General features: G+C 36.8%; 1 protein-coding gene across 2 annotated transcripts in view; it reads right to left on the reverse strand.

The window, feature by feature from the left end:
- The window catches only part of col14a1a (collagen, type XIV, alpha 1a), a 201,746-nt gene that overhangs the window by 116,135 nt on the left and 62,573 nt on the right, over nt 1-23,038 (reverse strand). For both annotated transcript variants that reach the window (XM_036131224.1, XM_036131229.1), the window contains exons 16-19: nt 21,232-21,371; nt 13,007-13,139; nt 12,696-12,731; nt 8,951-9,093 (exon numbers count right to left, since the gene is read on the reverse strand). In XM_036131224.1, coding sequence (XP_035987117.1) covers nt 8,951-9,093; nt 12,696-12,731; nt 13,007-13,139; nt 21,232-21,371 — 452 coding nt within the window. The remainder of the gene's footprint in view (nt 1-8,950; nt 9,094-12,695; nt 12,732-13,006; nt 13,140-21,231; nt 21,372-23,038) is intronic.

Here is a 23,038-nt window from a genome sequence, read left to right on the forward strand (position 1 = left end):
AAAACATTTTGTCCAGAAAGCTGACAGCTATGCCGGCACCAGACTATTATGTGCTTTATATCTGAGCTTTGATACAGGCAACCAAATAAATACCCCTAATATGAGAGTTATATGAACTTCCTTGTTTGAACATGTTAACCTGGCTGGAGGAAAGTCTAAGAGGGAACAAAACATAGAAACAAGATTTTCTGGATTAGTGAGGGGGCACAACAAGTTTGAGATCAACTTTAGTTTAATATTAGTTGAATTCGAACATAGTTGGAAAAAAAGAGAGTAAAGAAACAGAAATATATAACATGTACCAACAGAGATTTCACACTATTCACAGAATACCAGCTTAATGCTATGTTCAAATAAAAGAAGTAGACACTTATTAAATCCTACCTCCATACCTCAGGATCAAAACTGTCCTTGTCTCATTGTGTGGATGGATACCTCCGTAGCCACGGGGCATTATGCTCGTGTATAAACATTAAGCATTGTCTATAATTTATGGCAACTACAGTAATTGGAGTGACTTGTGGTTTAAAAAGAAAGTCAATTCTTTATGGAAAAAGTTACTTGCTTTACCCAAAACTGAAATACCTCTTGCTAAATTCGATTGTACATACAGTATGTGTATTTTCCACATAGAAAATTATATTCCTAAACTCTTTCAGTTGTTAAGATTTATTTACTTTTCCAAATAGAACAGATTTAGTTTTAAGGACATTTGGTGATAATTTGTTTCAATTAAGCCATCTCGCTAATTAATGCATTTCTAGGTTAATCATCTCCAAAAGCTTTTCTAAATCCCCCGAGCCCAAACTGTTCGTGACATCTAGAAAGACGACAGATCTCATTTTGTTTGACACCCTGCAGCTCAGTTGTATCATTTTCTGCTGATGCTTGACTGCAGTAATCTCCTCTGCTAGAAGTCCAACGACTAAAAATATCAGCATGTGAATAAAGAGATAGATTGAAACACTTGAAATTACTCCCAGATTTATGAGTAGATTTTGTAGATGTACAGAAAGAGAGTTTCTTAGCCAATGTGTGAGTATATTTCAGATGGGGCTATTTAAGGTTTTTGCTCTGCTTAATTTAAAAAAAAGTCAACTATCAGCACGCCAGTTCTTCATCCGAGAAGGGCAGCAGATCACAATGGATGGCTTATCAAATCGGTGTAGTTTACATGACGTGTACAATTAAATGTAACTCAACATGAAAGTCGGAGGAGATGCCATTAAAAGACAAAACAAATATCTGGTAGCATTGTGCAGACATTTAAAAACATTAGACTAAATAGTGAACCCACAGGTTAAATACGCTTTTACTGAGGAATACTCACTAGATTCTAAAGAGAAAACCTCTATCCTTTAAATAGGAGGATAAAAAGTCCAAGGCAGAGTCAGGAATAGCAGAGATATTTCTAAGAATATTAAGTATTAGATGTCAGGATTGTAAAATTCCTGCATGAGCCCGTGTGATCCCTTATTAAAAATATAATATATATCATATATAAAACTAAAGAGTTAAAGCTACTTTACCAACAACACATAACCCAGTGGAATAATCTTGATGAGATTTAGAAGCAGTTGTCTTTACCAAAATACACCTAGAGTTGTTACTCAAATTTAATATACTCTAACTGCTTAATGTGGGAGAATGTAGGTCTGTGTAGTACTTCTCAAAGACGTTTTTCTTTTTTCTTCCACTCATCATTCCTAAAATAACCTTAATGTGGCAAGTTTGCCTGTAGCTGCTCCTCTGAGGGAAAACAACTGTTTTTAGGTGACTGAACACAGAGTTGGAAACTATAAAACGCTGGATCCTTGTCTTGGTGAAACAATTAGCACCAGACACAAGGCAGAGCAGCTAAAAAGGGCATTTAATGGTGTCTCAAGAAAGAAAATAAATGAGCAGAGCTGCTGCCCCTATTTCTGTGCTGGTTCTTTTCTTAAAGCTGCAAAGTGTCTGTTTTTGGGTCTGTGTGTGCGTGTGTGTGTACCATAGATGGGCCGGTAGACAATCCTGTAACCTTCTGTCGGAGACTGAGGCGGATCCCAGGAGACCCTGAAGCGGTTGTACGACTCCTCTGACACGCGCAGTTTTCAGGGACAAGAGAGGCACTACCAAAACAACAACAACAAAAAGAGAACTTGACTTTAATGCTGCAGAGAAGGTCGGCATGTTTTCCAATTGTACTCTGTTGGATTTGGTGCTGAATCTTTTCAAATATATCCAAAGGCTCAAGTTTCACGGAGTCTTTGCAGAAAGCAGCTAATTTCATGCATCCAGTTAAACACATTGTGCCCTTTTTTATTAACTTAAAAAAAATCTGTAAGCCTTTTTAACAACAGAATATTTCTAGAGAGAAAATATCCAAGGGTAAGCATTGACGGTCAGGTAGTGGATGTTTGCTGGTTTACATTTGTAGGGCCAGCAGAGGAAAACTTGGCCTCGTTTTGAGGACAATATGAGTTTTGGGTTTCTTTGTTTCATTTGCAAAAAAGACTGAAAAACTGCACAATCGCAAATTTCATTTAACTAGGAGCTGTAGGTGGAGAGGTGGAGAAGGCCAAAGGAGGAACTCATTGAGCTTTGTAGCTGACATAAATCATTTTCCTTCCGACACACACACGGGAAGGTTTCAAAGAGTAATTACAAGGTTGTAACGCTCTTCAGTCCTTGATTTAGGGGGTATTTTAACCCTCAAACTCTCAAAAGTGCTCTCGCAGAATACGTCTGCGTTGTAATTTATTACAATGGTCTAGGATAATGCAGATTTTTTTTGATTGATGAGTAGTTATGGCACTCTAATCTTAAAAGATGACATGTTTAATCTGACATTTTATTTCACCGCGTAAAACAAAGAGACAATTAATGCTGCTTAACATTGGTTGGAGAATGGTAAGAAATCAATTGCAATAATTTAATCATTTCATTATAAAGGACCTGCTGGAATAATGAGCAGTTCTTATTGAGACAATTAGGAAAGCATCAGTATTTCTCATCACCTTAATTCATATTCTCCATCAGGCACATAAATTAACATAAAAATTACGCAGAGCAAATTGACATTCTGCTTACAGCAAATAAATTCTTCAGTATCTTTCAGTCTGTTCTACCAAAGCAAAACCTGCATCGTTTCATTCACAGAAAACAAGAAAACCTTGAAATAACCTCGCTGCTTAATAATTCAAAGCTTGTATGAATATGAAACTAGAAGTAGGGAAATATGAAATAGCTGCTCCTGAAGGATTTTGGGTGAGTTTTTTTATTTTTATTTTGCAACAACAATAACAAAAATTTCATTTATTGCTAAAACTATTTATCAAACTGTTAAGGAAACGGTGACATTTTCGCAATTATTGGCACGTCTTTCTAAAGTTAAGTTGAGGAAAAACACCCTGTGATTTGTGCAGACCTGATTATTCACATGCACTATATCTGCAGTTCAGAGAGCGGTTGCAGAACTTAATAAGCTGTTTCTTCTGGCTGTGACAGGAAACATGGCTACAAAAAGACAGCTTTCAGCTGAAACAGCAAGGATTACAAAACTCCTTTCATTTCATTTCCATCCATTGTCTTCTGCTTATTCGAGATTGGGTGGTGGGGGCAACAGGTCTATCCAGGAGAGAAACCCAGACATGCCTCTTCTCAGTGACATCTTGCAGCTCCTTCTGGTAGATCGCAAGGTGTTCCAAGGCCAGACATGGGATATATATAGTCCCTCCAGCAAATTATGGATCTTCCCTGGGTTCTCGTCCGACTGGGACAGGCCTAGGAAAAAAAAACAAATGGAGGCTCCCAGGGCGAATCCTAATCAGATGGCCAAACCACCTCAACAGGCTTCTTACAAAGCAAAAAAGCATAATATCATTGTATTAATTTTATTTGCTGGAGAGAGAGACTGCAGGGGCATTAATTAACATTTTGTTAATTTAATTTATTTTAAAAGATTTAACAACATAAATGTAAATGCACCCAATTACAGCCAAGGCTTATTTCAATTGGTCGTACCCTTGCCAGAAGTCACAGGCTGAATGACCTACAATAACAACAAAACAAATGTTTTATATACACATACACTATATATATATATATATATATATATATATATATATATATATATACACATACACTATATATATATATATACACATACACTATATAGATATATTATAGAGATATATAGTATATATATATATATATATCTATATATATATATATATATATATATATATAATATATATATATATATATATATATATATATGATTTTTTAAACCCATTATAAAAGACCAAAAGTTGGACATTCCCTGATAGTGAGTGGTAGAGCGTTCCAACAGTTAGACCCCCTGATAGAGAGAACCACCTGACCAAAGGCAGCTTGTCTGAGAGGAATGACACACAGTGGCTTCTGCTAGGCCCTCTGGGAGGTGATTCAACCCAGAGTGGAGCAAAATGTGTCAGTTTCTCTGTAAAATTAGCATTTACCAAAAAATGGGAAGATTGTAAAAAATGGAAACTGCGCAGCAAAAAAACTAAGAAAACTGTGAGAAAATTTGTCTATATTTGTATTTCAAATAAATCAGCTGAAAGGTATGAGATTTATGAAAAGTCAAATCAACATCTAAAGCTAAATAAAAGAAAACATGTTTGCAGCGGGTTAAAAGAAGGCAGTCAGTGATTGAATGGATGTGGGATTCATTGATGAGCCTGAAGAACAAGAGCACATCTCCACAGTAATTGATGACGGTGTAACAAGGTCTTCTCGTGAGTGATCTTGTGTTTTGTGAAAGTGAAATCTGTCACAAAGAGTACAATTTAATTTGCTGTTATTAGATGACTAAGCCCGGATGTGACGGTTCGTACTTTAGGCACCTTGAATCTGTTTTAAAGTACAAAAGAAAGTCGTTCCAGAGTTGTTTGGTGTTGACAGAGTCAGCTAATAAAGACTTCTTACTGGGCTGGCTGATAAATCATTAGCAGAAGAAAAAAAAAGAAACAATGACAGACAAGGAATAAATAATCGTTTAACAGTGTGAGAAGAGTACTGTGACATTGCTAAATCCAGCATATGCTATAAAGCATCTGTTTGGCTTTGAAATAAAGGGGTATGTTATACCTTTTTAATGAGACTGGAACGCATTTGATCATCTTCAGTTCAAAATCTAAAATATTTACACTGATTGAACGTATTCTACTTTTAAAAACACCAACATGGACTATTTCAATGCTTTTAGGCATCAGGAACTGTACAAAAATAAACAAAAGCATAAAAATTAATCTACAGATTCTTTAATCCTGGATGGAATAGAAAACACGTTGTGAAACTAGAACCTTTTTGCCTGAAAAAGAAAAAAGCACGAGTTTCCCTATTAATCTAAACATATCGCTAAATGTGTCATTTTATCTTGTTCTTGTGAACCAATCATCTCGTACCATCTTGTCTCCTGAGTGGGATGTATCGTCACACCTCCATTCATCAACGATACGGGTCTGCCGTTCCGATAAGGGAGCACCTCAGATTTTATGAGTTTTCCAGTAAAAGCACAGGTGGTGCACTGAAGTTTTAGGCACTAATCTCATCGCGGTAATCCTGATGATGAGGTCATTTTTCAGGATGATAACGCATCTTGCCACAGAGCAAAGAGCAGTAAAATGTTTCTTCTGGAAAGGCAGATCAGTTCACTGAAAGGGCCAGCAGCAGTCTCGATCTCAACTAAATTGAACATTTGTCATGAATATGGAAAAAAAAAAGGTGAAGGCTCCATTCTGCAAAGCCGATCTTTCAATGACTATATGAGAGCAAAAGAAATCTAGTTGATAACGAACATGTTTGTTTTATCAGTGATGTGAAAAGCCTCACATGCTTCACAACAGGAGAAGCAATGTACTGTTTCACCAGAATTAATTATGCATTCTTGTTGCCATAATTTCCTTAACATAATCTAAAAAAAAAGCGTCAATAATCAGATTTTTTTTTAGGTTGCACAGGTTTTTTCTACAAACTGACTGAACCTCCTCCAAGAACCGCGATGACACGTTCAGACGACAGAGGCTGTGTTTGTGTGCTCAGGATATTTAGGCTTACATGTGGAACCCAAGGCTGAAGCGCTGATGCCGTCTCGTCCGTCAGCGTACACCGGCGTGACCGTCACTCTGTACTGCGTTTCTGGTAGTAAAGGCTGGAGCACGGCGCTTGTCTGACCGCCACCAACTGATATCTAGAAACACAAGGAAACGAGGATTTATACGGAGCTCTGCAGAGCCAGATTATGCTGTTTAGCTCCTGGATTGTAGAGACATTTAGGAAAACAAACAAATGATCAAGATTCTTTGAAATGCAAGATGTGCCTTAAGAAGTCTTGTTATTTTAATTTAGTTAACAGACTTACTGCAAACTATTTTCATTACTAGAAAAAAATGGCTTTCTGCACCAAACCTACTCCAGTGCTTAAGTGGCACTTGTGCTTGGCGCCATTTTTTTTTCTTCAGTTTTCTTGACTGTAAGCCCGGGTACCGAAAAATGGATGCCATCTAACAAGCAAGTTTTAGCTAAGCCAGAGGAGAAAGAAAAAAACATTCAAGGCTGGCTCATGCAGTCCAACAGCCAATCAAAATCAATTAAAACTCACTAACCAACTCATTCTGACCCATACATGGAGTTAAATTTACTTTTGATCTGCCTTATTTATGATAAAACCACCAAAGTGCAACATCGAAATAAAGTTGTCATTAGCACTGAAACATCATCATCAGGTGTATGTTTCAATATTTCCCATCAGATAGATCAGGTAGAAGCTAATCAGAACCGCTGGAAAGGTCATAAACACAACATATACATAAGCCTGGAGATATTTGACTCCTCAATGCTGGGATGCTGAGATGAACTATGTGGGTTGTGTTGGGTTTTGGTAAAGTATCAGATAGCATGAGAATTTTTTTTTCTGTTTCTCTTTGCAGAAGTCACACCGTGACCAGAGTTTCTGTTAAGCTGTGACACCTTGATGGAGGGATCCGTCGGCTGAGCTGTTGCTGCTAATAACTTCATGTTCTCTCTCTATACGTGACACACTTGCCCCTCTTTCTTTCCCGTCTCTCTGCTAGAAAAGGCAACTGAAGGAGCTACTGCTCCAACTAATTAGATTTTACGACTGGCTCAGGCACACTGCATAGTGCTTTGCAAAAGCATTCATACCCCTTAAAATTTTTCCTGTTTTGTTGCCTCACAACCTGAAATTCAAATGGATTGCTTGAGAGATTAAAGCATTCCATTCAAACAACATGCCTGCAACTTTGAACATGTGTTATTTTTTGAAATTGTGAAGTAAACAACAAATACGATAAAAAAACAAAACTTCAGCATACATGCATGTTCACACCACCTAAAGTCAGTGCTGTAGAACCACCTTTATTGGCAACTGCAGCTCCAAGTGGCTTTGGATAAGTCTCTATGAGCTCGACACATCGTGCCACAGGGATTTAGTGCCAACTTTACTTCAACAATTTAGATTATTTTGTGTAGATCCATCACTTAAAAAAGGATTTACATTTTTTATTACAGCTTTTAACAAAATAACAAAATGTGCAAAAAGTCAGGGTGTGAACACGTTTGCAAGGCATTGTATGTTTAGCCATCGTTCCTAGATAAAACCCAAAAGGAGCCACTTTTGAGATTACCTTTTATTTAGCGTTGAAAGTACTCCTGAGCCGGTTAATTTTTTGGTGTACGTATGCTGTGTCTTCTTGAACCCCCTGGCAGATGCCTGCTTACAGGACGCCGGGTTCTTCTGGATATTTGTTGTTGTTAAATGGGAATTGTATATACATGTTCTGCATGAGGGATTGCTGCAAAGTTAACAACTCGATGAAATAGACTGTCTACTTTTGCAACATGCTCGCTCTGGAAAAGTGATTGCTACAAAGTCTGTGACAATACAATCAAATGGGTTGCCTTAGAAAAAATAACCTGTCTTTTTACCAGTTTGAATAATAAACTGAATTTAACCACACTTGGAAAGTATGCAATTGACTTAGAATGTCTGTGTGATATGACTGTATGAATCCTGATTTTTTTTTTTTTTTTGCAATTATTGAATTTGGGATCGAACTAGTAAAGAGCTGTGACCTGAAGCAACCGTTACTCATTCTGCAGACATGTTTAAGCATTTGTCTAATTTTATTTAGAGACAACTTCCATTTTCCACCAGTGTTTTATAGTTCTTATTTTTTTTTTTGTCTTTCCTCAGCTGCCCTCCATCTGTGCTCCCACTGAGGTAAATGGCTACAGAAAAGATAATGGGATGTCTTCTGCCTTGGCCTGGCCTCTCCATCTTCCATGGCTCTGACACCACATCGGGAAATTAAAAGAAAGAAAAGGGGGAGGTGGAGAGAGAGGAGCCATGAGGGAGCGAATCAGAGAAACATGGAGGCAGCGGGACAGACGGGAGGAAGGCCTCTGCGGACGTGTTTAGGTGTGCATTAGTGATCAGGGTCAGCACATGGCACTGAGCTCAAGGGCTCTTCAGAGGGACAGCGGGATCAGGAGGAGAGGCTGAGTGGACTGCAGCTAGAAGTGTAATCAGTTTTCTGGCTGCACCGCATGACCCAGCGGTGATGACTGTAGTGCAATCCAGGAGGCTGGAGGTTTGAAATAACAAAGTTCTTCCTCTAGATATTACTTTAGAGCTTTCTGTTTCACATGTTTAGTGTTCAGAATAGTCCGAGAGAGATGTTTCTGCATGCTTCACAAGCATCAGGTCGAGTACAACAATGCCCGGAAGGACCATAGCTTCACACATTTGGGAAAGGCTCTTACAAAAGACCAGAAAGCATGCAAACCATGAAAAACACAGACCCGCCTCAGCAAATGCAATTTTAGATTATTGGAATTGTTTCTGAAATGTTAAAGTACATAACTTTTTTTGCATCAGTGATGGCTCACAACTTGATTAACTTACAGATTCCTCCCCCTGGTCCCCGCTCAGGTCCGTGTAAGAGATCCTGTAGCTCTCCACATCGGGGTCCTCCAGCTCCCAGGATGCATCTAAACTTTGGGTGGTCTCGTCACTCAGGTAAAGGTTTTTCACAGCTTTACGCGTCACTGAGACATCACAGACAAAACCTGTTTTACTCAACTCAAAAAGCAGGATGCTTGTACAAAACAAATGTTGTTACATATAGTCAGTCATTTTAATGTCATGGCATACAATATAACATATACTGTAAACTATAGCAATGTTATTAAAACAGCAGTTTTTATTGCTTTTTGATGAGCACTTCATGAGGCTCTGGAGCAGGGATGGGTAATGACTTAGAACAGAAACAAAATTTGGACGTCCATCATTTGCAGAAAAACTCTGCATTATGCAAGTTAAAGTTGCAGGGATAAGTTATTTAATAGCACTTATGACAGATTGTATCACATTAAACTAGTGGCACTTCTCTATTTGAAAATACATTGCTTTATTTTTGTATGCATTAAATGAAAATAAATGGCCAGGTCTGCTTAAGAGAAAAGCTGTTGTGTTTTCTTAGCTAGCTCAGTGTTGGGGGAGGGGGGGGGGGGTAATTTTATTGAATTAAGGGCTTTCCTGCTTCCTTTCTGCCCGACAATCTAAAAACAGAATGAACTACAATCACAAAGTTTGCAAAGTACAACTTTTGTGTCACTGCCAAAACATTTATCCATTACTGCACAGCGTTGACGTTCCGTGACAGTGATAATGGGATCTTAAAAACCTTGGAGTACAGTTCAGGAATTTACAGGCCAAAAAATTGCACTGTACAAAATCACAGTTGGACCGTAGAAAGAAGAAACTTTAAAAAAACAAAAATTAAAAACAGGCAGACATTGGCTGGTTCACAAACGTCAAAGAACCTTAACCACTATAAAACTTTCTTCAATATAGTTGATTTCTTAGCAGGTAAAGTGGTTCTCATCATTAGCAGTCTCTCATCCCATCCTAACTGAATGACTGAAAATATATCATATTCACTAATAAATTAAATGATGAGTAACAAAAAATGCTATTTTATTTTTGAAAATGTAAGTATATCAAAAGTTGAATTATATCGAAAATCTCCTGGGGTGGATGAACTAGATGGGCGACTATTAAAATCTATAGCCTCAGTTATTTTACCGGTTGTAACTCATATAATTAATCAGTGTTTAAATAAAAATAAGTTCCTGTCAGCTTGGAAAATATCAAAAGTAAAACCTCTACCAAAAAATACAAAAAATTACATTTACAGAAACAAATTGTTAACCCATGAATTTACTGCCAATTTTGAGAAAAATCATGGAAAAAACATGAACAAATAAACACTTCTTTTTAAAGTCAATTATCTCTTTACAAGTCAACATACTTAGAAATAAAAATATTCTACTGGAACTGCTCTAACTCAAATGACAGAGGATTGGTCATAGGAAATGGAAAATAATAGTATAATTGGTGTTGTGTTACTTGATTTCTCAGCAGCCTTTGACATTATTGATCATAAGATTTTGCTGAAGAAACTTGAATCTTATGGCTTTGTAGAATCAGCATCACAGTTTATCAGTAGTTATCATAGAGGCAGGAGACAACTGGTCTATTATATGGTCCATTATCTACTATTCAGATAATTAAACTGTAAAACATGGAGTCAGACAAGGCAGTTGTCTCAGCCCAATTCTATATACAATATTTACAAATGACTTAACATTAGTGCTTAGCAAATCAGGGATCTCCATCAGAGAATCCAGAGTTTTATCAAAAGGACTCGAGATAGGGTCTATAGGAAATTGTACTTGTTTTATTTAGTCATCTGTACATATTTTACTTTTGTCAAGGAAATTTGAACCATATGTTGGGATGCTTACATTTGTAATTGCTGTTGTAAATTAAGCCATGGTAATTTACCTTTATTAGATTTATTAATTTTCCTCTTTGTAAATGAATCCAAAACATATCTTTAATTTTGGAGCAGAAAGTAACACTGTTAATGCTGTGATATCATTACATGAAACAATTTCAATATATCTCCTTCATGGCCCTTGCCAGATTTCGCTGTTGGCCTTTTGGGAATGCATCACAGAAGGAATTTCAGCTTTGAATAGCTGTGCTAAATGTTTGTAAACGTGTTTTAGTTAGTTTTCGAACAAAAGAATATGGCATTGCGATCTGAAAGACCAGTTAAAAAATTACAGGTTTTTAAAATTCTTTCATGTTTATTTGAAAATAGAAGATCTATTCTTGTTTTTGAGTGAATAGTTATATGGGTTGGCTTTTCAATTAACTGAACCACACTGAAATTGTCAGCTGTCTCTTTCAAGTTTTGTCTTTCCTTCTTATTTTCCCAATCAATATTAAAATAACCAATTAAGCATTTTTAGGCGATTATAAAATTCTATGTTGGTTGATGGTTTCCGGTAAATACAAAAAAAAAAACTGAAATTAATTTCCTTTCAGAGCAAAATATTTACTCCAACACATTCAAGGCAATTCTATCTGTCAACATTTTAAGGTGTCTCTAACAAACTACAACCCCCCTTTGCATTGACCCCTGTCTTTTCTAAACACATTGATCCCTGGGATACGTATGGCAGCTTCAGGTGAGGAGCCTTCTAGCCAGGTTTCTGTCTGTCCAAAAAAGTCAACATTGGGCTGAATCAATAAGTGCTCAAGTTGTTCTCGTTTTGGAATCATGCTTCGAATATTAAGGTGTCCTCTGAATAGACCTTTAGGTTTAAGATATGAGTCTCAGATAGTCCTTACTTGATTGAGTGTGTGGAAGATTTTAGCAGATCAATTCTTTTTTTTATTATTATTACTGGATTTCTCTTGTTTATGCATGACTGAGAATGGTCTAAGATTGTTTGACTATGTTTTATATTAGTGTTTGTACATTGGGAAGGTGATTTAATCTGGCATTTACTGAACACTGAACTGAAGGACATTTGTCCATTTTAAAACTATGCCTGTGTTTTTATTTAAAAGTGGAGAAAATTGAATGTGTTATTTTAACATATCATCTTTAAGATATTTTTTTGTACATTTAATTTGCCTTTGTATGCAAACTGACCCCAGAAAGAATAGCAGATGCAGCATGCTGCTGATTCTATTGGGCATCTAAAAACAATAAACAAAAAAAATGAAAGGGTGTATCTGTCACAGTAGCTTCAACTTAAATCTATAGTTCTTGCAAGATGAGATTGTCTTGAATGTTTCATTTGCCAATCCTAGCTGGACCACCATATAATTTTCTGTTTTTTGTCACTAAATGAGAAATAATGACCAAAACTTTTGCCTCGTGCAATTTCAGAGCTGTAATTGTACTTTGCCAATATTAACATGTACATGCATGCACCCATTTTTTATTATTTTAATAGGATTGCACAAATGGCTACTACCTTGGCCCCAGCCAAGCCATGATTAAAACTGGCCAGCCCTTCAGCAGGGATACTTTCTCCAAGAGAAATTAGCCTGCTGCAAAACGGACACATGCTGGCAGGATTATTAAAAGAAGGGCTCATACAGTCATATATAGCCAAAAAGAAATTACACTGGAGGATTTTAGCATGCATTGTGTGTCATCTTCAGTCACCTCTTATTGGATGTTTTAGACATTTTGACATTTTTACACATGCCCAGCGTGTATTAAAAAAGATCCCACTCCTGGTATTTTGCAATAACACATAGATTCACCTTTGACATTTCTTACCTGTGGTCGTGGTAGGAATTGTTGTTGTTAAGGCCACTGGAGAATCACAGAGAGTAGAAATCAGAGAATGTATCACAGAGTCCGCTACTCAGTGCTATGTGTCAATAGGTAAGCCAATTAGAGAGGAACCCACGACTAATCATTGTTAATAAAAATAGATTTTCTTCTTCTGAGAAACCAAGATCACAAAGTAAACGTTTTGAATCAAAACATTTACAGAGGGGAATAGTTAAGAGAACCAGCTGAAGGGTATATAATAAAAAAAGTTGTCTTGTTTAAAAGCAGCAAGTTAAAAATCTATTGACACTTACTTGTGGTTTCTATGACAGAGACTGTGTCACTCTCAGATTCATCTTTTAATATGGCCGTTAACAGGACTTCGTATTCAGTGGAGGGATCGAGCTCGCTCAAGGTGTAGCTGTTTTCCCTTCCACTCAAAATGACCTGTAGCACAGAGAAGAAACACATTCAAGTCTGTTAAGCAATTCTGTTTTCTTCAGTACAAGACATTCAGTTTGGCTTCTTTGTTCCAGGAAATTGTTAATCTCTGTTGAAGCAGGACATTTGTGATTTTGTGTGGTTTTAATAGCCTCTTTTATATTATTTCAGATGAAAACATTCACATTTTATTACAGTGTAAAATTGTTATCAACTATATATATTTTTTTCACATTGATTTTAACTCCATATAAAAAAAAAAAGAACAACCAACCCAGTCACCTCAGTGATTGCTACCAGTGTGGTTCTTGCATTATTGTTACACTGGGGATGCTTCTCCAATATGTATGTTAGGGATGTCACAAAAAATACTGGCGAGACAGTACAAGGAATTTGATTTTAGCAATAATTTTGAAAAGACAAAGAATCAACAGTCTATCGTTTTCACAAGTTTAACTGTGAATCAGTGTAGAGAAATTAATTCCATATTTGAACCAACTATAAGTTCTGCTTATCATGTTCTTCGTCTTCGTCTAAAGTATAACAAACACCAAAAAGGATTTGAGAATGCATTTTTTTATGTATTTTCACAAAATTAATACATTTCAGGCTTTCTTTTTAAAATCTCTGATTAAACTAGAAGTCGGAGCGATTTTCTTTTTTTTTGTAGAAATAATTAAATGAAATCCATAATACTTTAAAAACTCTAGCCCTTAGAACCAGATAGGCTCAAAGAAGATGTTAACTGGAGCTGCGTTGTATGATAACTCTGAACAGTCCATCACTACACAAGTAAACGGAGGTCGGACTCAGCTGGCATTAGTGGATTCAGCGAGGAACCTGCTGCTACCCAAACACCGTGGTAAGATCAGGGCCGGTGTTAGCCATTTAGGGGCCCTGAGTACAAACGCTGTCTGGTGCCCCCCACATGGAAATGAACAATTATACATGATTTGGCAGTTTGTTTTGTCTGTTTCTTTTTATTTCCAAAATAACTGCTGAATATTTATGTTTTGAAAACAGTGGCAACAAATAAGAAGAGAAATTAAAGTCCTGAAAAACACATTAAACTAGGATCGATGCCAAAAAAAAAAAAGAAAAAAAAAAAGTAGGATCACCACAGCCAAGGCAAGGCAAGGCAAGGCAAATTTATTTATATAGCACAATTCAGTACAGAGACAATGCAAAGTGCTTTACATGATTAAAATATAGGAATAAAAGCAAGTAGGGATAGAATGTAGAAACAAAAAAGAACATTAAAAACAGTAAAACAGTTTAACTAGAACATTCAAAGGCCATTTTGTTTTTTTCTTCCAAGAAACCTAAACTATAATGCAAGTGAAAAGAACTACACCACCCAAAAGCCAACAGTGCATCTGATCTATGTTTTCCACCCACGCTAAAAAAATAGCAATGGAAGGACTTATCTATTAAACTCACAGAACTGACTGGAAAGTTGCAAATATTAACAAACTTGACGAAAGTTGAATATCGCAGCGTTAACATCCAGTACCCTGCTTGTAAAACGAGTTTCCTGGACTCATTATCCAAGAAGGTGTTTAATGTTTGATGAATGTATTGGTTCTGATAGTAAACCCTAATTAGTTTGTGGATATTTTCTTGCAAATGGACAAATACTAATATGATTGTATCATATTCAACTTTTTCTTTTACAAAACTGAGTTTTTGAACCATTGAGGTACATTATCTAAATTGTGAAAGTAATGCCTTTATGCACTTTTTAGTTAATTGAGTATAGATCTTTTGCTAGGTACATTTTTCTTTAGTTTCAGCAATTTGAAACATAAAAGTAACTTTATTGTTCATGTGAAACAATTACTTAATAAATTAGTGAAAGGTAACATTGTACATTTTGTTTATTCAAATAAGATAAGCATGGTCTGTTTCCTTGTTTGTTACTTTTATTATTTATTTATTATTATTCCTTTTACTTTAACTGGCCTTTACTACAGCTAAAACAGGAACTTAACTGACCCTTCATAGACATTCAGCTTCAATGTATTGCCAGAAAATGTAATGAAGACAGCAAAAATGGGAGTGCCGCAGGAGCGGGAGTCATTCTGAATGGGAGCGGGATAGGAGTGGGAGTAATTTTACCAGGAGTGGGACGGGACACACATTTTTTCTGTGGGAGTGGGATGGGGCAGGAGTGAAAATCCACTCCCGTGTCACCCTCTATTACAGAACCAGGACTCATCCTAAAAAGTGCTCTTGGAATGAGACTTATTTTTTGTCCTCTTTTCACATGTTGCATTTGCTTGATTAAAATCCCTAAAACCATCATAAATGTAAACTTTCCAGAGGAAATTGACCAATGTGATCATGCCAAGTTTTGTTTTCCTGAGAAAGATTCATTAGGATCCTCCAAAGATCCTCAAAGTCTGCAGAACTTCTGCAAATGATTTCAGATTAGAAGATTCACGCTGCTGTTCAGAGAAAGTCATTTTGAGTCAGGGCAGATGTAACAGGCTAAACATGGGATCAACACTCATGTCTTTGTTACTTTTGCATTTATAATTTTTCATTTTTCATAATTTTGTATTTATAATTAAATGACTTTGTTGAAGTATCACCTGTAGCTTAGGTACCTTTTATCTCTACTCAATTACATATTGGGCTCATGGAGTAGAGACTGGAGAGATGTTAATGTTTTTATTGAGGAAATATTCTCATATAGTTTATATATAATTTCATGCTGTAAACATTTTGATTTTCAATATGTCATTGCTATGATTACTAAAACTGTGATTTTACTCTGGGTGGACACCCCTGTGGAAAAAAGGGGCTCACCAGCACTTTTTCCCCTCAATTAAAGCACCGAGCCTCATTATTCTGTCGTGTCATCCAACCTAAATTCTCAGAGCGTTACAAGGATGCACAAATCTGTTGGAAGCTAACTCCCTATTTCCTGGACACGGAAATAAGCAAGAAGATGTCATTTGATCCCTGATTCAGGGATCAAATGACATCTTTCTCTGTTTTGTTTTTCAAGTATCACCCTGCGACTGCCCTGGGCAGTGAGCCATATCGCCTCCATCAAAAACTGTCCCTGCATGATGGAGGCCCCTGCTTGATGAGGCCACCATGACGGGATTCCTCTGCAAAAAGCAGTGATAAAATACAAAGATGCCCAGAGTTGATACACTCTGGACCCTTGTTGAAACTAAAGTTTCTGTCTATAAAAGATATGAAGAGAATCAGTGAGAAAGCTCAGGTCTGGTGTCCTCAATGTTCTAAATCGGACTTACTAACTGGGTTATTGTGTCTTTATACACATTTTGGTCCTCAGCTCCTTGTTACAATAAAATCAAAAGCCTGCTGCTACAAACATGCTGGTATTTTTCATGAAAAGATGAATTGTAATATATCAATAATAAATTGCTGCTAAATTACTGAATGGCTATCTCAGCATCTATGCACATTTAAGAGTGCTGGGTGGAGAGGGTTGAGCATTTCTGTAGGAGCATCTGTGGCATTATGTTTAATCATCTCTCAAATTTAACACTAAGAGGATATTATCGGCGTGGCTGTGCAGACATGTGCTAAGAATGTGGATGAGAAACAGAGTAAACCGCATGTATCACTTTCTCTTTAGGCTATCTCTCCTATTCCCCAGAGTGGCATTTTCAGCTCTGATGAGCCTGAGCAAAACCCACATTTACACACAGAGGCTCACACAACATGCGCACAGAGCCACACAAACCGAGGCTCTATCAATGCTTTGCAGCTGTCTCTAAACCCCAGATCATGGTAATAAAACACCCGAGCCATTAATGTCTAGTTTTATTCAGCCTTTATATTCAACCATGCCACGGGTTTTAGCAGCTAACAGTAATGGTGTTAAGCTTCTGTGTAAGTCATTGGAATAGAGTCTTCTCTCTCTCTCTTAGAGCAAATGGAGCGAAGCCATTTCTTCTGCTACATATCAGACAATAAGTGAACTGAAACAAGCATGTTGTTCACAAAATACATGTAAGTGGTTTGGTCATGGCTGTTTTCACTGCTTCACTCTCAAATATATTAAATACATAAATTATCTTGCAAAAATATTCAGAACTCTTGAACTTGTAATCATTTTGTCACGTTAAAACCTCAGTTTGTGGGAATTTTATGTGGTAGACCAAAAGAAGTGCATGAATGTGAAGTGAAAGAAAAAATACAGATTGACCTCATTTCCTTTTTCAAATCTTAAAAGTGTGCATGTCTTCAGCCCCCTGAATGAGTAGAACCACATCTAGAGACCAAAACACAACGCCATTCTTCTTTACGGAACAACTCAGCAATACTGGATGAAGAGCATCATGTATGAGTTTCTAAATCCAGGTCAGGACTTTGGCTAGGCCCTTGTAGGCATACACATGTAAAACATTTCCTGTTTTAGGTTAGTTAGGATTTTAAAATTTCTATTTGCAAAATGTCAGAATAAGGGGAGAATATTTTTGAGTATATAATTTTACATTTTTACTATCTTCAGATTCAGAAGTTTGCATAATAGTTCAACTTTAAACATTTTTAGAAAGTCCAGGTGATAAGGCCATGGCTTTGCAATCTTCTGGTAGGTTAAGTAACGGACCTGCGGCAAAACCTGTTGATGCATTTTAAGGCACACCTCAGAAATACAGTTTCCTTTCAAAACAAATCAGCAAAGACATCAGGAGGAGAATTGGGGACATTTGTACTCAATAAAGTCAAGTTTGTACTTCACCCCAAATTACTCCACATTCTGTACTCTTTTTTTGGTCTTTCCAGATTTAAGTTACTGTGAAACACTTTGGGGTAATAACTACAAGATTTCTCTGCAGCCGCTTATAATGCTCCAGAAAAGAGCAATGCGTACGAGTCATATGGTAGGTTATCTGAATCATACTGACTCTCTGTTCAGTACATCTAAATTGTTGTATAGTTCAGTTTCAGAGATTAAAAATCATGAATAAAGCAAAAAATAATCAATTACCAGATAACATTCAAAAGATTTTCCCTTTCCAGTGAGAAGTTTATCCATGACAGGGGAAGGTAGGAATTTGAAGAAGCAAGAGTTTGTACAACCAGGAATAAATTGTGTGTATCAGTCTGTGGTGTGAGATTATGGAAAGCAATGTTCAAATCTGAATAGTTTCAAATCATTATGCAAAAATATGAAGCAAGTACAGAAACCTGGGCTGACTGTAAATACTGATGCTGATGCTACTGTGGTTGTCTCTGTGTGTGTGTGTGTGTGTGTGTGTGTGTGTGTGTGTGTGTGTGTGTATGTAGTGGAACTATGTATATGTGTGTGTATATTTTTGTAGGAAAATCTACATGTATCTACAAGTTTACTGGCTATTATTGAATATATAACATACATAATATTCAAATGATATACTATATATCTACATCATTTCTGAAATTATGATTATAAGTCATAGTAAACAAAAAGACATGTTGTAAATTATGTAGGAAAAAAGGGGTGGGGATAGACGTTTACACTTCTATCCATTCCCATCCTCTTCATGTCTGAAGGAGACTTTTCTCTGTTCAAACAATCATACTGTCATGATTTCTCTGAAGTTGGGCCACAATGCAGACAGGTACATGGGAGCAGTACGATGAACTTAAGGATTCAATGATAAAGGACAAAAACTTGCAACCAGATACCAGGTGAACAGGATGTGGAGCACAGCCAGAGAAACAGGCAGCAAAATGGGGAAAAGTACGGGCATGGTAACAGAGACTGACGGAAGAATCCAGCAGTGAACAATGAGGAATCAGGAGCTCAATTACTGAGGCAGGGGTGGAAGATGATAAAAGAAACCAGATGAACTAATCAGAGGAACTGTGGAGCTGCTGGCGCAGAAGGACAGCAGGGAAGCTGAGGTAAGGAGACTAATTAAAGGTGCCAGGATGACAAATTAAAATTTTCTGAGGTTTTGGGGGTATAATGTGATCTGTTGTGCACTGAGGAGGCAGTGTGAATGTATAAACTGAATATTACATGACCTGCTCATGGGCGGCCAGTTTTGTCTCTTTGTTTAAAAATGATCAGATCACAAAACGGGTGATGTTTCTACCTAGTTTGTCTTTCTATGTAATTAATATTCTCCAATCAGAGCACACCATCAAGCAAACAGCCTTTCCCCATCCCCTTCCCTCCTCCCCCCAGCTGATACATCAGCTGTAAGTTGCGCTAGATTGTCTGACTGCTCCATTTGAGAGGAGGAAGGCGGAGCAGTGAGCAGATGGCAGCCCCAGATCAGCCTCCCTGTGTCGGCTCAAACAGGAGGCAGTCACCACAGAAGCCGTGGAGTGCAAATATCCCATATTCAACCTCAAACTAACTTCACAGCGGTCACTAAAAAGGGGAGCTGATATTTCCTTTGGGGGAAAATGGACAGTACGCATGAAGGACGAAAAAAAATCACAAAAGTGTGGCTAAAGTTCAATTGAGGGGACTTCATTGAAGACTGGGGGAATTCAACTTGGAGTTTTTGAACAAATGGATAAAAAAAAAGTGTACCAACACGAAAGGTGGCAACCACATCACTGTCATTACCCATAAGTTTATTTCATTTCTAAATGCTGTCAAATGTAAGGAAGGTGTGTTTGAAACTGAAAAATCAGGTTGACTAACTGAAGCTAAACGGCTGCAAGCTGCATAATTTTCCTGTTGTGGCCCGGAGAGCCAGCTCTCCTCCACAGCCACCGCGGTGAAGAGCTGGCAGCCAGCTGCATAATGTTTCTGTGTCGCGGCTGTACCGCAGCGAGTTCTACGCCAACCATTTTACTGAGGAGGGACATTTGGCCTGACAAAACAACAAGCTGAAGTTATTTTTTTAAATTAAATTCTTTGGAGAATTTACATATGCAGTGATATCTACTACATGAAATGGTTTATACGGTGAAGTCATGGCACCTTTAACACATACAGAGCTGAACTGGGACACAATGTAACTATCAACCAAGAAGAAAAGATAAACAGAGATCAAAGAGAAACAAATCCTACCGCAAAAAAAGGACAGGGCACAAGAATAAAACTAAATGCAAAAGTATGAATCGATATCATAGGACCTTTTAGGACTTACATAAATGAAAAGGAAATGCCGAAAACATAATAACAGAAGAAAACTAAAACACCTTGAGATCCTGAAATATACACAAGTATAAACAACATGGAAATGTCCAGCCACTATACCATTCAGGAAGGAGACAGGTACTACATATGTGTATCAACTCCAGAACACAAGCAGAAGATTTTGAGAAATCTTCTGTGGTCTGATGAAAATAGAAGTGTCTGGACATAATGTAAACAGTTCTATGCTGATTTAAAAGGCAGAAGAATGCAAAGCAGATACGACCACCTTAACTGTGAAGAGTGTCAAAAGATCATGTGTGGATGTTGTGGTGCAGGAAGGGACTGGTGCACTTCCCAAATTAGACGGCATCATGAAGAAGCATATAATGTTAAAATATTGAAATGACATCTCAAGACATCAGCCAGGAAGTTAAAAGCTTGGGCACAAAAGAATCTTCCGAATAAATAATGACCTTAAGCATAGAACCTAATTGGTTACAAAGTGGATTAAGAACCACAAACTCAATATTTCAGATCAATGTACAGATCACTGATCTCAGTCCCTTTCAGCTCTATCCACAAATATCCAATATTTGTGGATAGAGCTGATAGGTGATTGTGAGGAGACCTACAAACCTGACTCAGTTACATCATTTCTGTCAGGAGAAACAGGCCAAAATCCAAATAAGCTATTGGGAAAAGCTTGTGCAGGTCAGCCAAAAACATTTGAACCAATTCATACAGTTCAAAAAGCAATACTGTTAAAATATTAAGCAAATCCATGTACATGTTGGAATTTAAGGAAAGTACATATTTTTAACACACCTCTTGCAAATTATTAGGGCATTTATCAAATATAAATAATTTTATGAACTCTAACTAGGCAAAAACAGAAAATGCTGTTGGTGTATCTCACTAAATCCCAATAAAATACATGCAGGTTAACAATTGCAATGTGACAAAATGTGAAATGTTCAAGGGGTAGGAATACTTTTGCGAGGCACTGCATCAGATTCTACGTTTACTAACCTCCTTTACGTCACCACCAGAGAATGGCACCCAGGAGAGTCTGTAGAGAACAATGTCTGCGGCTGAGTGATCCCAGCTGACCTTAAAGCTGTCTGTGTTGACATCACTGGAGCGCAGATTTAGAGGACCAGGAACCGGAGCTGAAACACAAAATGAGATTCTCTTTCTAGTCCTGTCTTCCACAATTTTGTCTCCATTATGCTGCTGGCTTATATGAAGACATTTATGAAACCACTTTTATGCTTTGCATTCATCTTGCGTGAGATTTTTTTTTTTACATCCTTAACATGACCTTTAGCCTTCTAGGTCCACACCATTAGCTACTCCTCCACTCCACAAATTTTAAAGTGCTTGCATATTCATTTTGGAACATAAAACTCGTTTTCATAAACCTGGTCCATTAAACAAAGTTTGCCAGTAGATAAATAAAATTCCATGTGGTCTTAAAACACTGCATATTTTATTAGTTGCTCACCACACATACATTTTTTTGAGCTGATGCAGCACTTAAAGCTAACTGCTTGTAGCTTAAAGGGATAGTCCTACGAAATCAATATGTGTTAGCGTGATTGAATAGTAAGGGACAGTGAAATTACCTTTTTATGTGACTAAGCTATTACGCTGAAGTGTAAATGGGGTTGGCAGGAAGCCAAGATGGCAGAAGGACCAGTAAGGGTAATAAAATTTTGCACCATTTGGCGTTGAAAGAGAGATCGTTTGCCTTCTAATGATATTGATCAAGCTGTTTTCTGTAAACTGAGACTAATTTTGCACAGCAAATTAAATCCTGCGCCCTCCATGAAGGGAACAATTAATAAGATGGCAAAAATAAATACACTTAAGACAGTAAATGCCGGTAACATGGGTAATGAGAAGAAATGTTTAGTACAATGTACCAACATTTGTCATTTGCAGTTAGATAAATTCTTCCCAGTGAAGCAGACAAGTTGGTTTTGTTATCCAAGTATAAACAAAAATGCTAACCTGTCATTAAAGTATGTTGAAACTGAGAATTAGCTGTGGATGAACGACTAGAATTGGTTTCCAAGAAATTGGATGAAAAGTTAAAACTGTTTCTGAATATTACGAAGAAGCATGAGAATTTGTTAGGAATAGTTGTAAACTATAAAGCTATTATAAAGCGTTTTCAATCAAAGTGCTGTACAAGCAGGTAAAACAGACATTAAGAAGACTAGAAATAACGGTTGATAAAGTAAAAATAAGATCAATAAATTTAAGCAGTTAAATAAAGCTCACGACACAAAAAGAAAACAAGTACTTAAATGATACTAATTTAAGTACTGTAAGTACTGTAAGAAATAAAAATATTAATTTCAAGTAATTTAAATATTACATGTAATTAATACAAATATTACTTACAAACAATATTTATATTAGTTAAAAAGATTACTAGTTTGTTCCTTTATATTTTTAAACACCCAGATTTGTTATTTTAAAAAGGTAATCAGTTACCATCTTGTCTGAAAGTAGATTAACAGCTAAGATGGCAACCAGAAATAGCTGAAATAGCTGAGTTCATTTGAGTTTTTTGGGGGGTGTGGGGGCAGAATACAAATGCATACCACACAGCATACCACACAGATTTTTATTTGTAAAGAGCATTTTTAAATCACTTTTCCTTCCATTTGACAGTTATGTGCTACTTTATGTAATTTTATCCCATTAAATCTCAAAATCAGTGACTGAAGTTTGTGTTTGTAACATAAAAATTATGTACAACAGTATATAAGAAAATGTACAATTATAAGCGATGTAGAGATTAGAATAAAACTTAAAATAGCTGTGT

Source organism: Fundulus heteroclitus, chromosome 3, assembly GCF_011125445.2.
Source record: "Fundulus heteroclitus isolate FHET01 chromosome 3, MU-UCD_Fhet_4.1, whole genome shotgun sequence".
Taxonomy (NCBI): Eukaryota; Metazoa; Chordata; class Actinopteri; order Cyprinodontiformes; family Fundulidae; genus Fundulus; species Fundulus heteroclitus.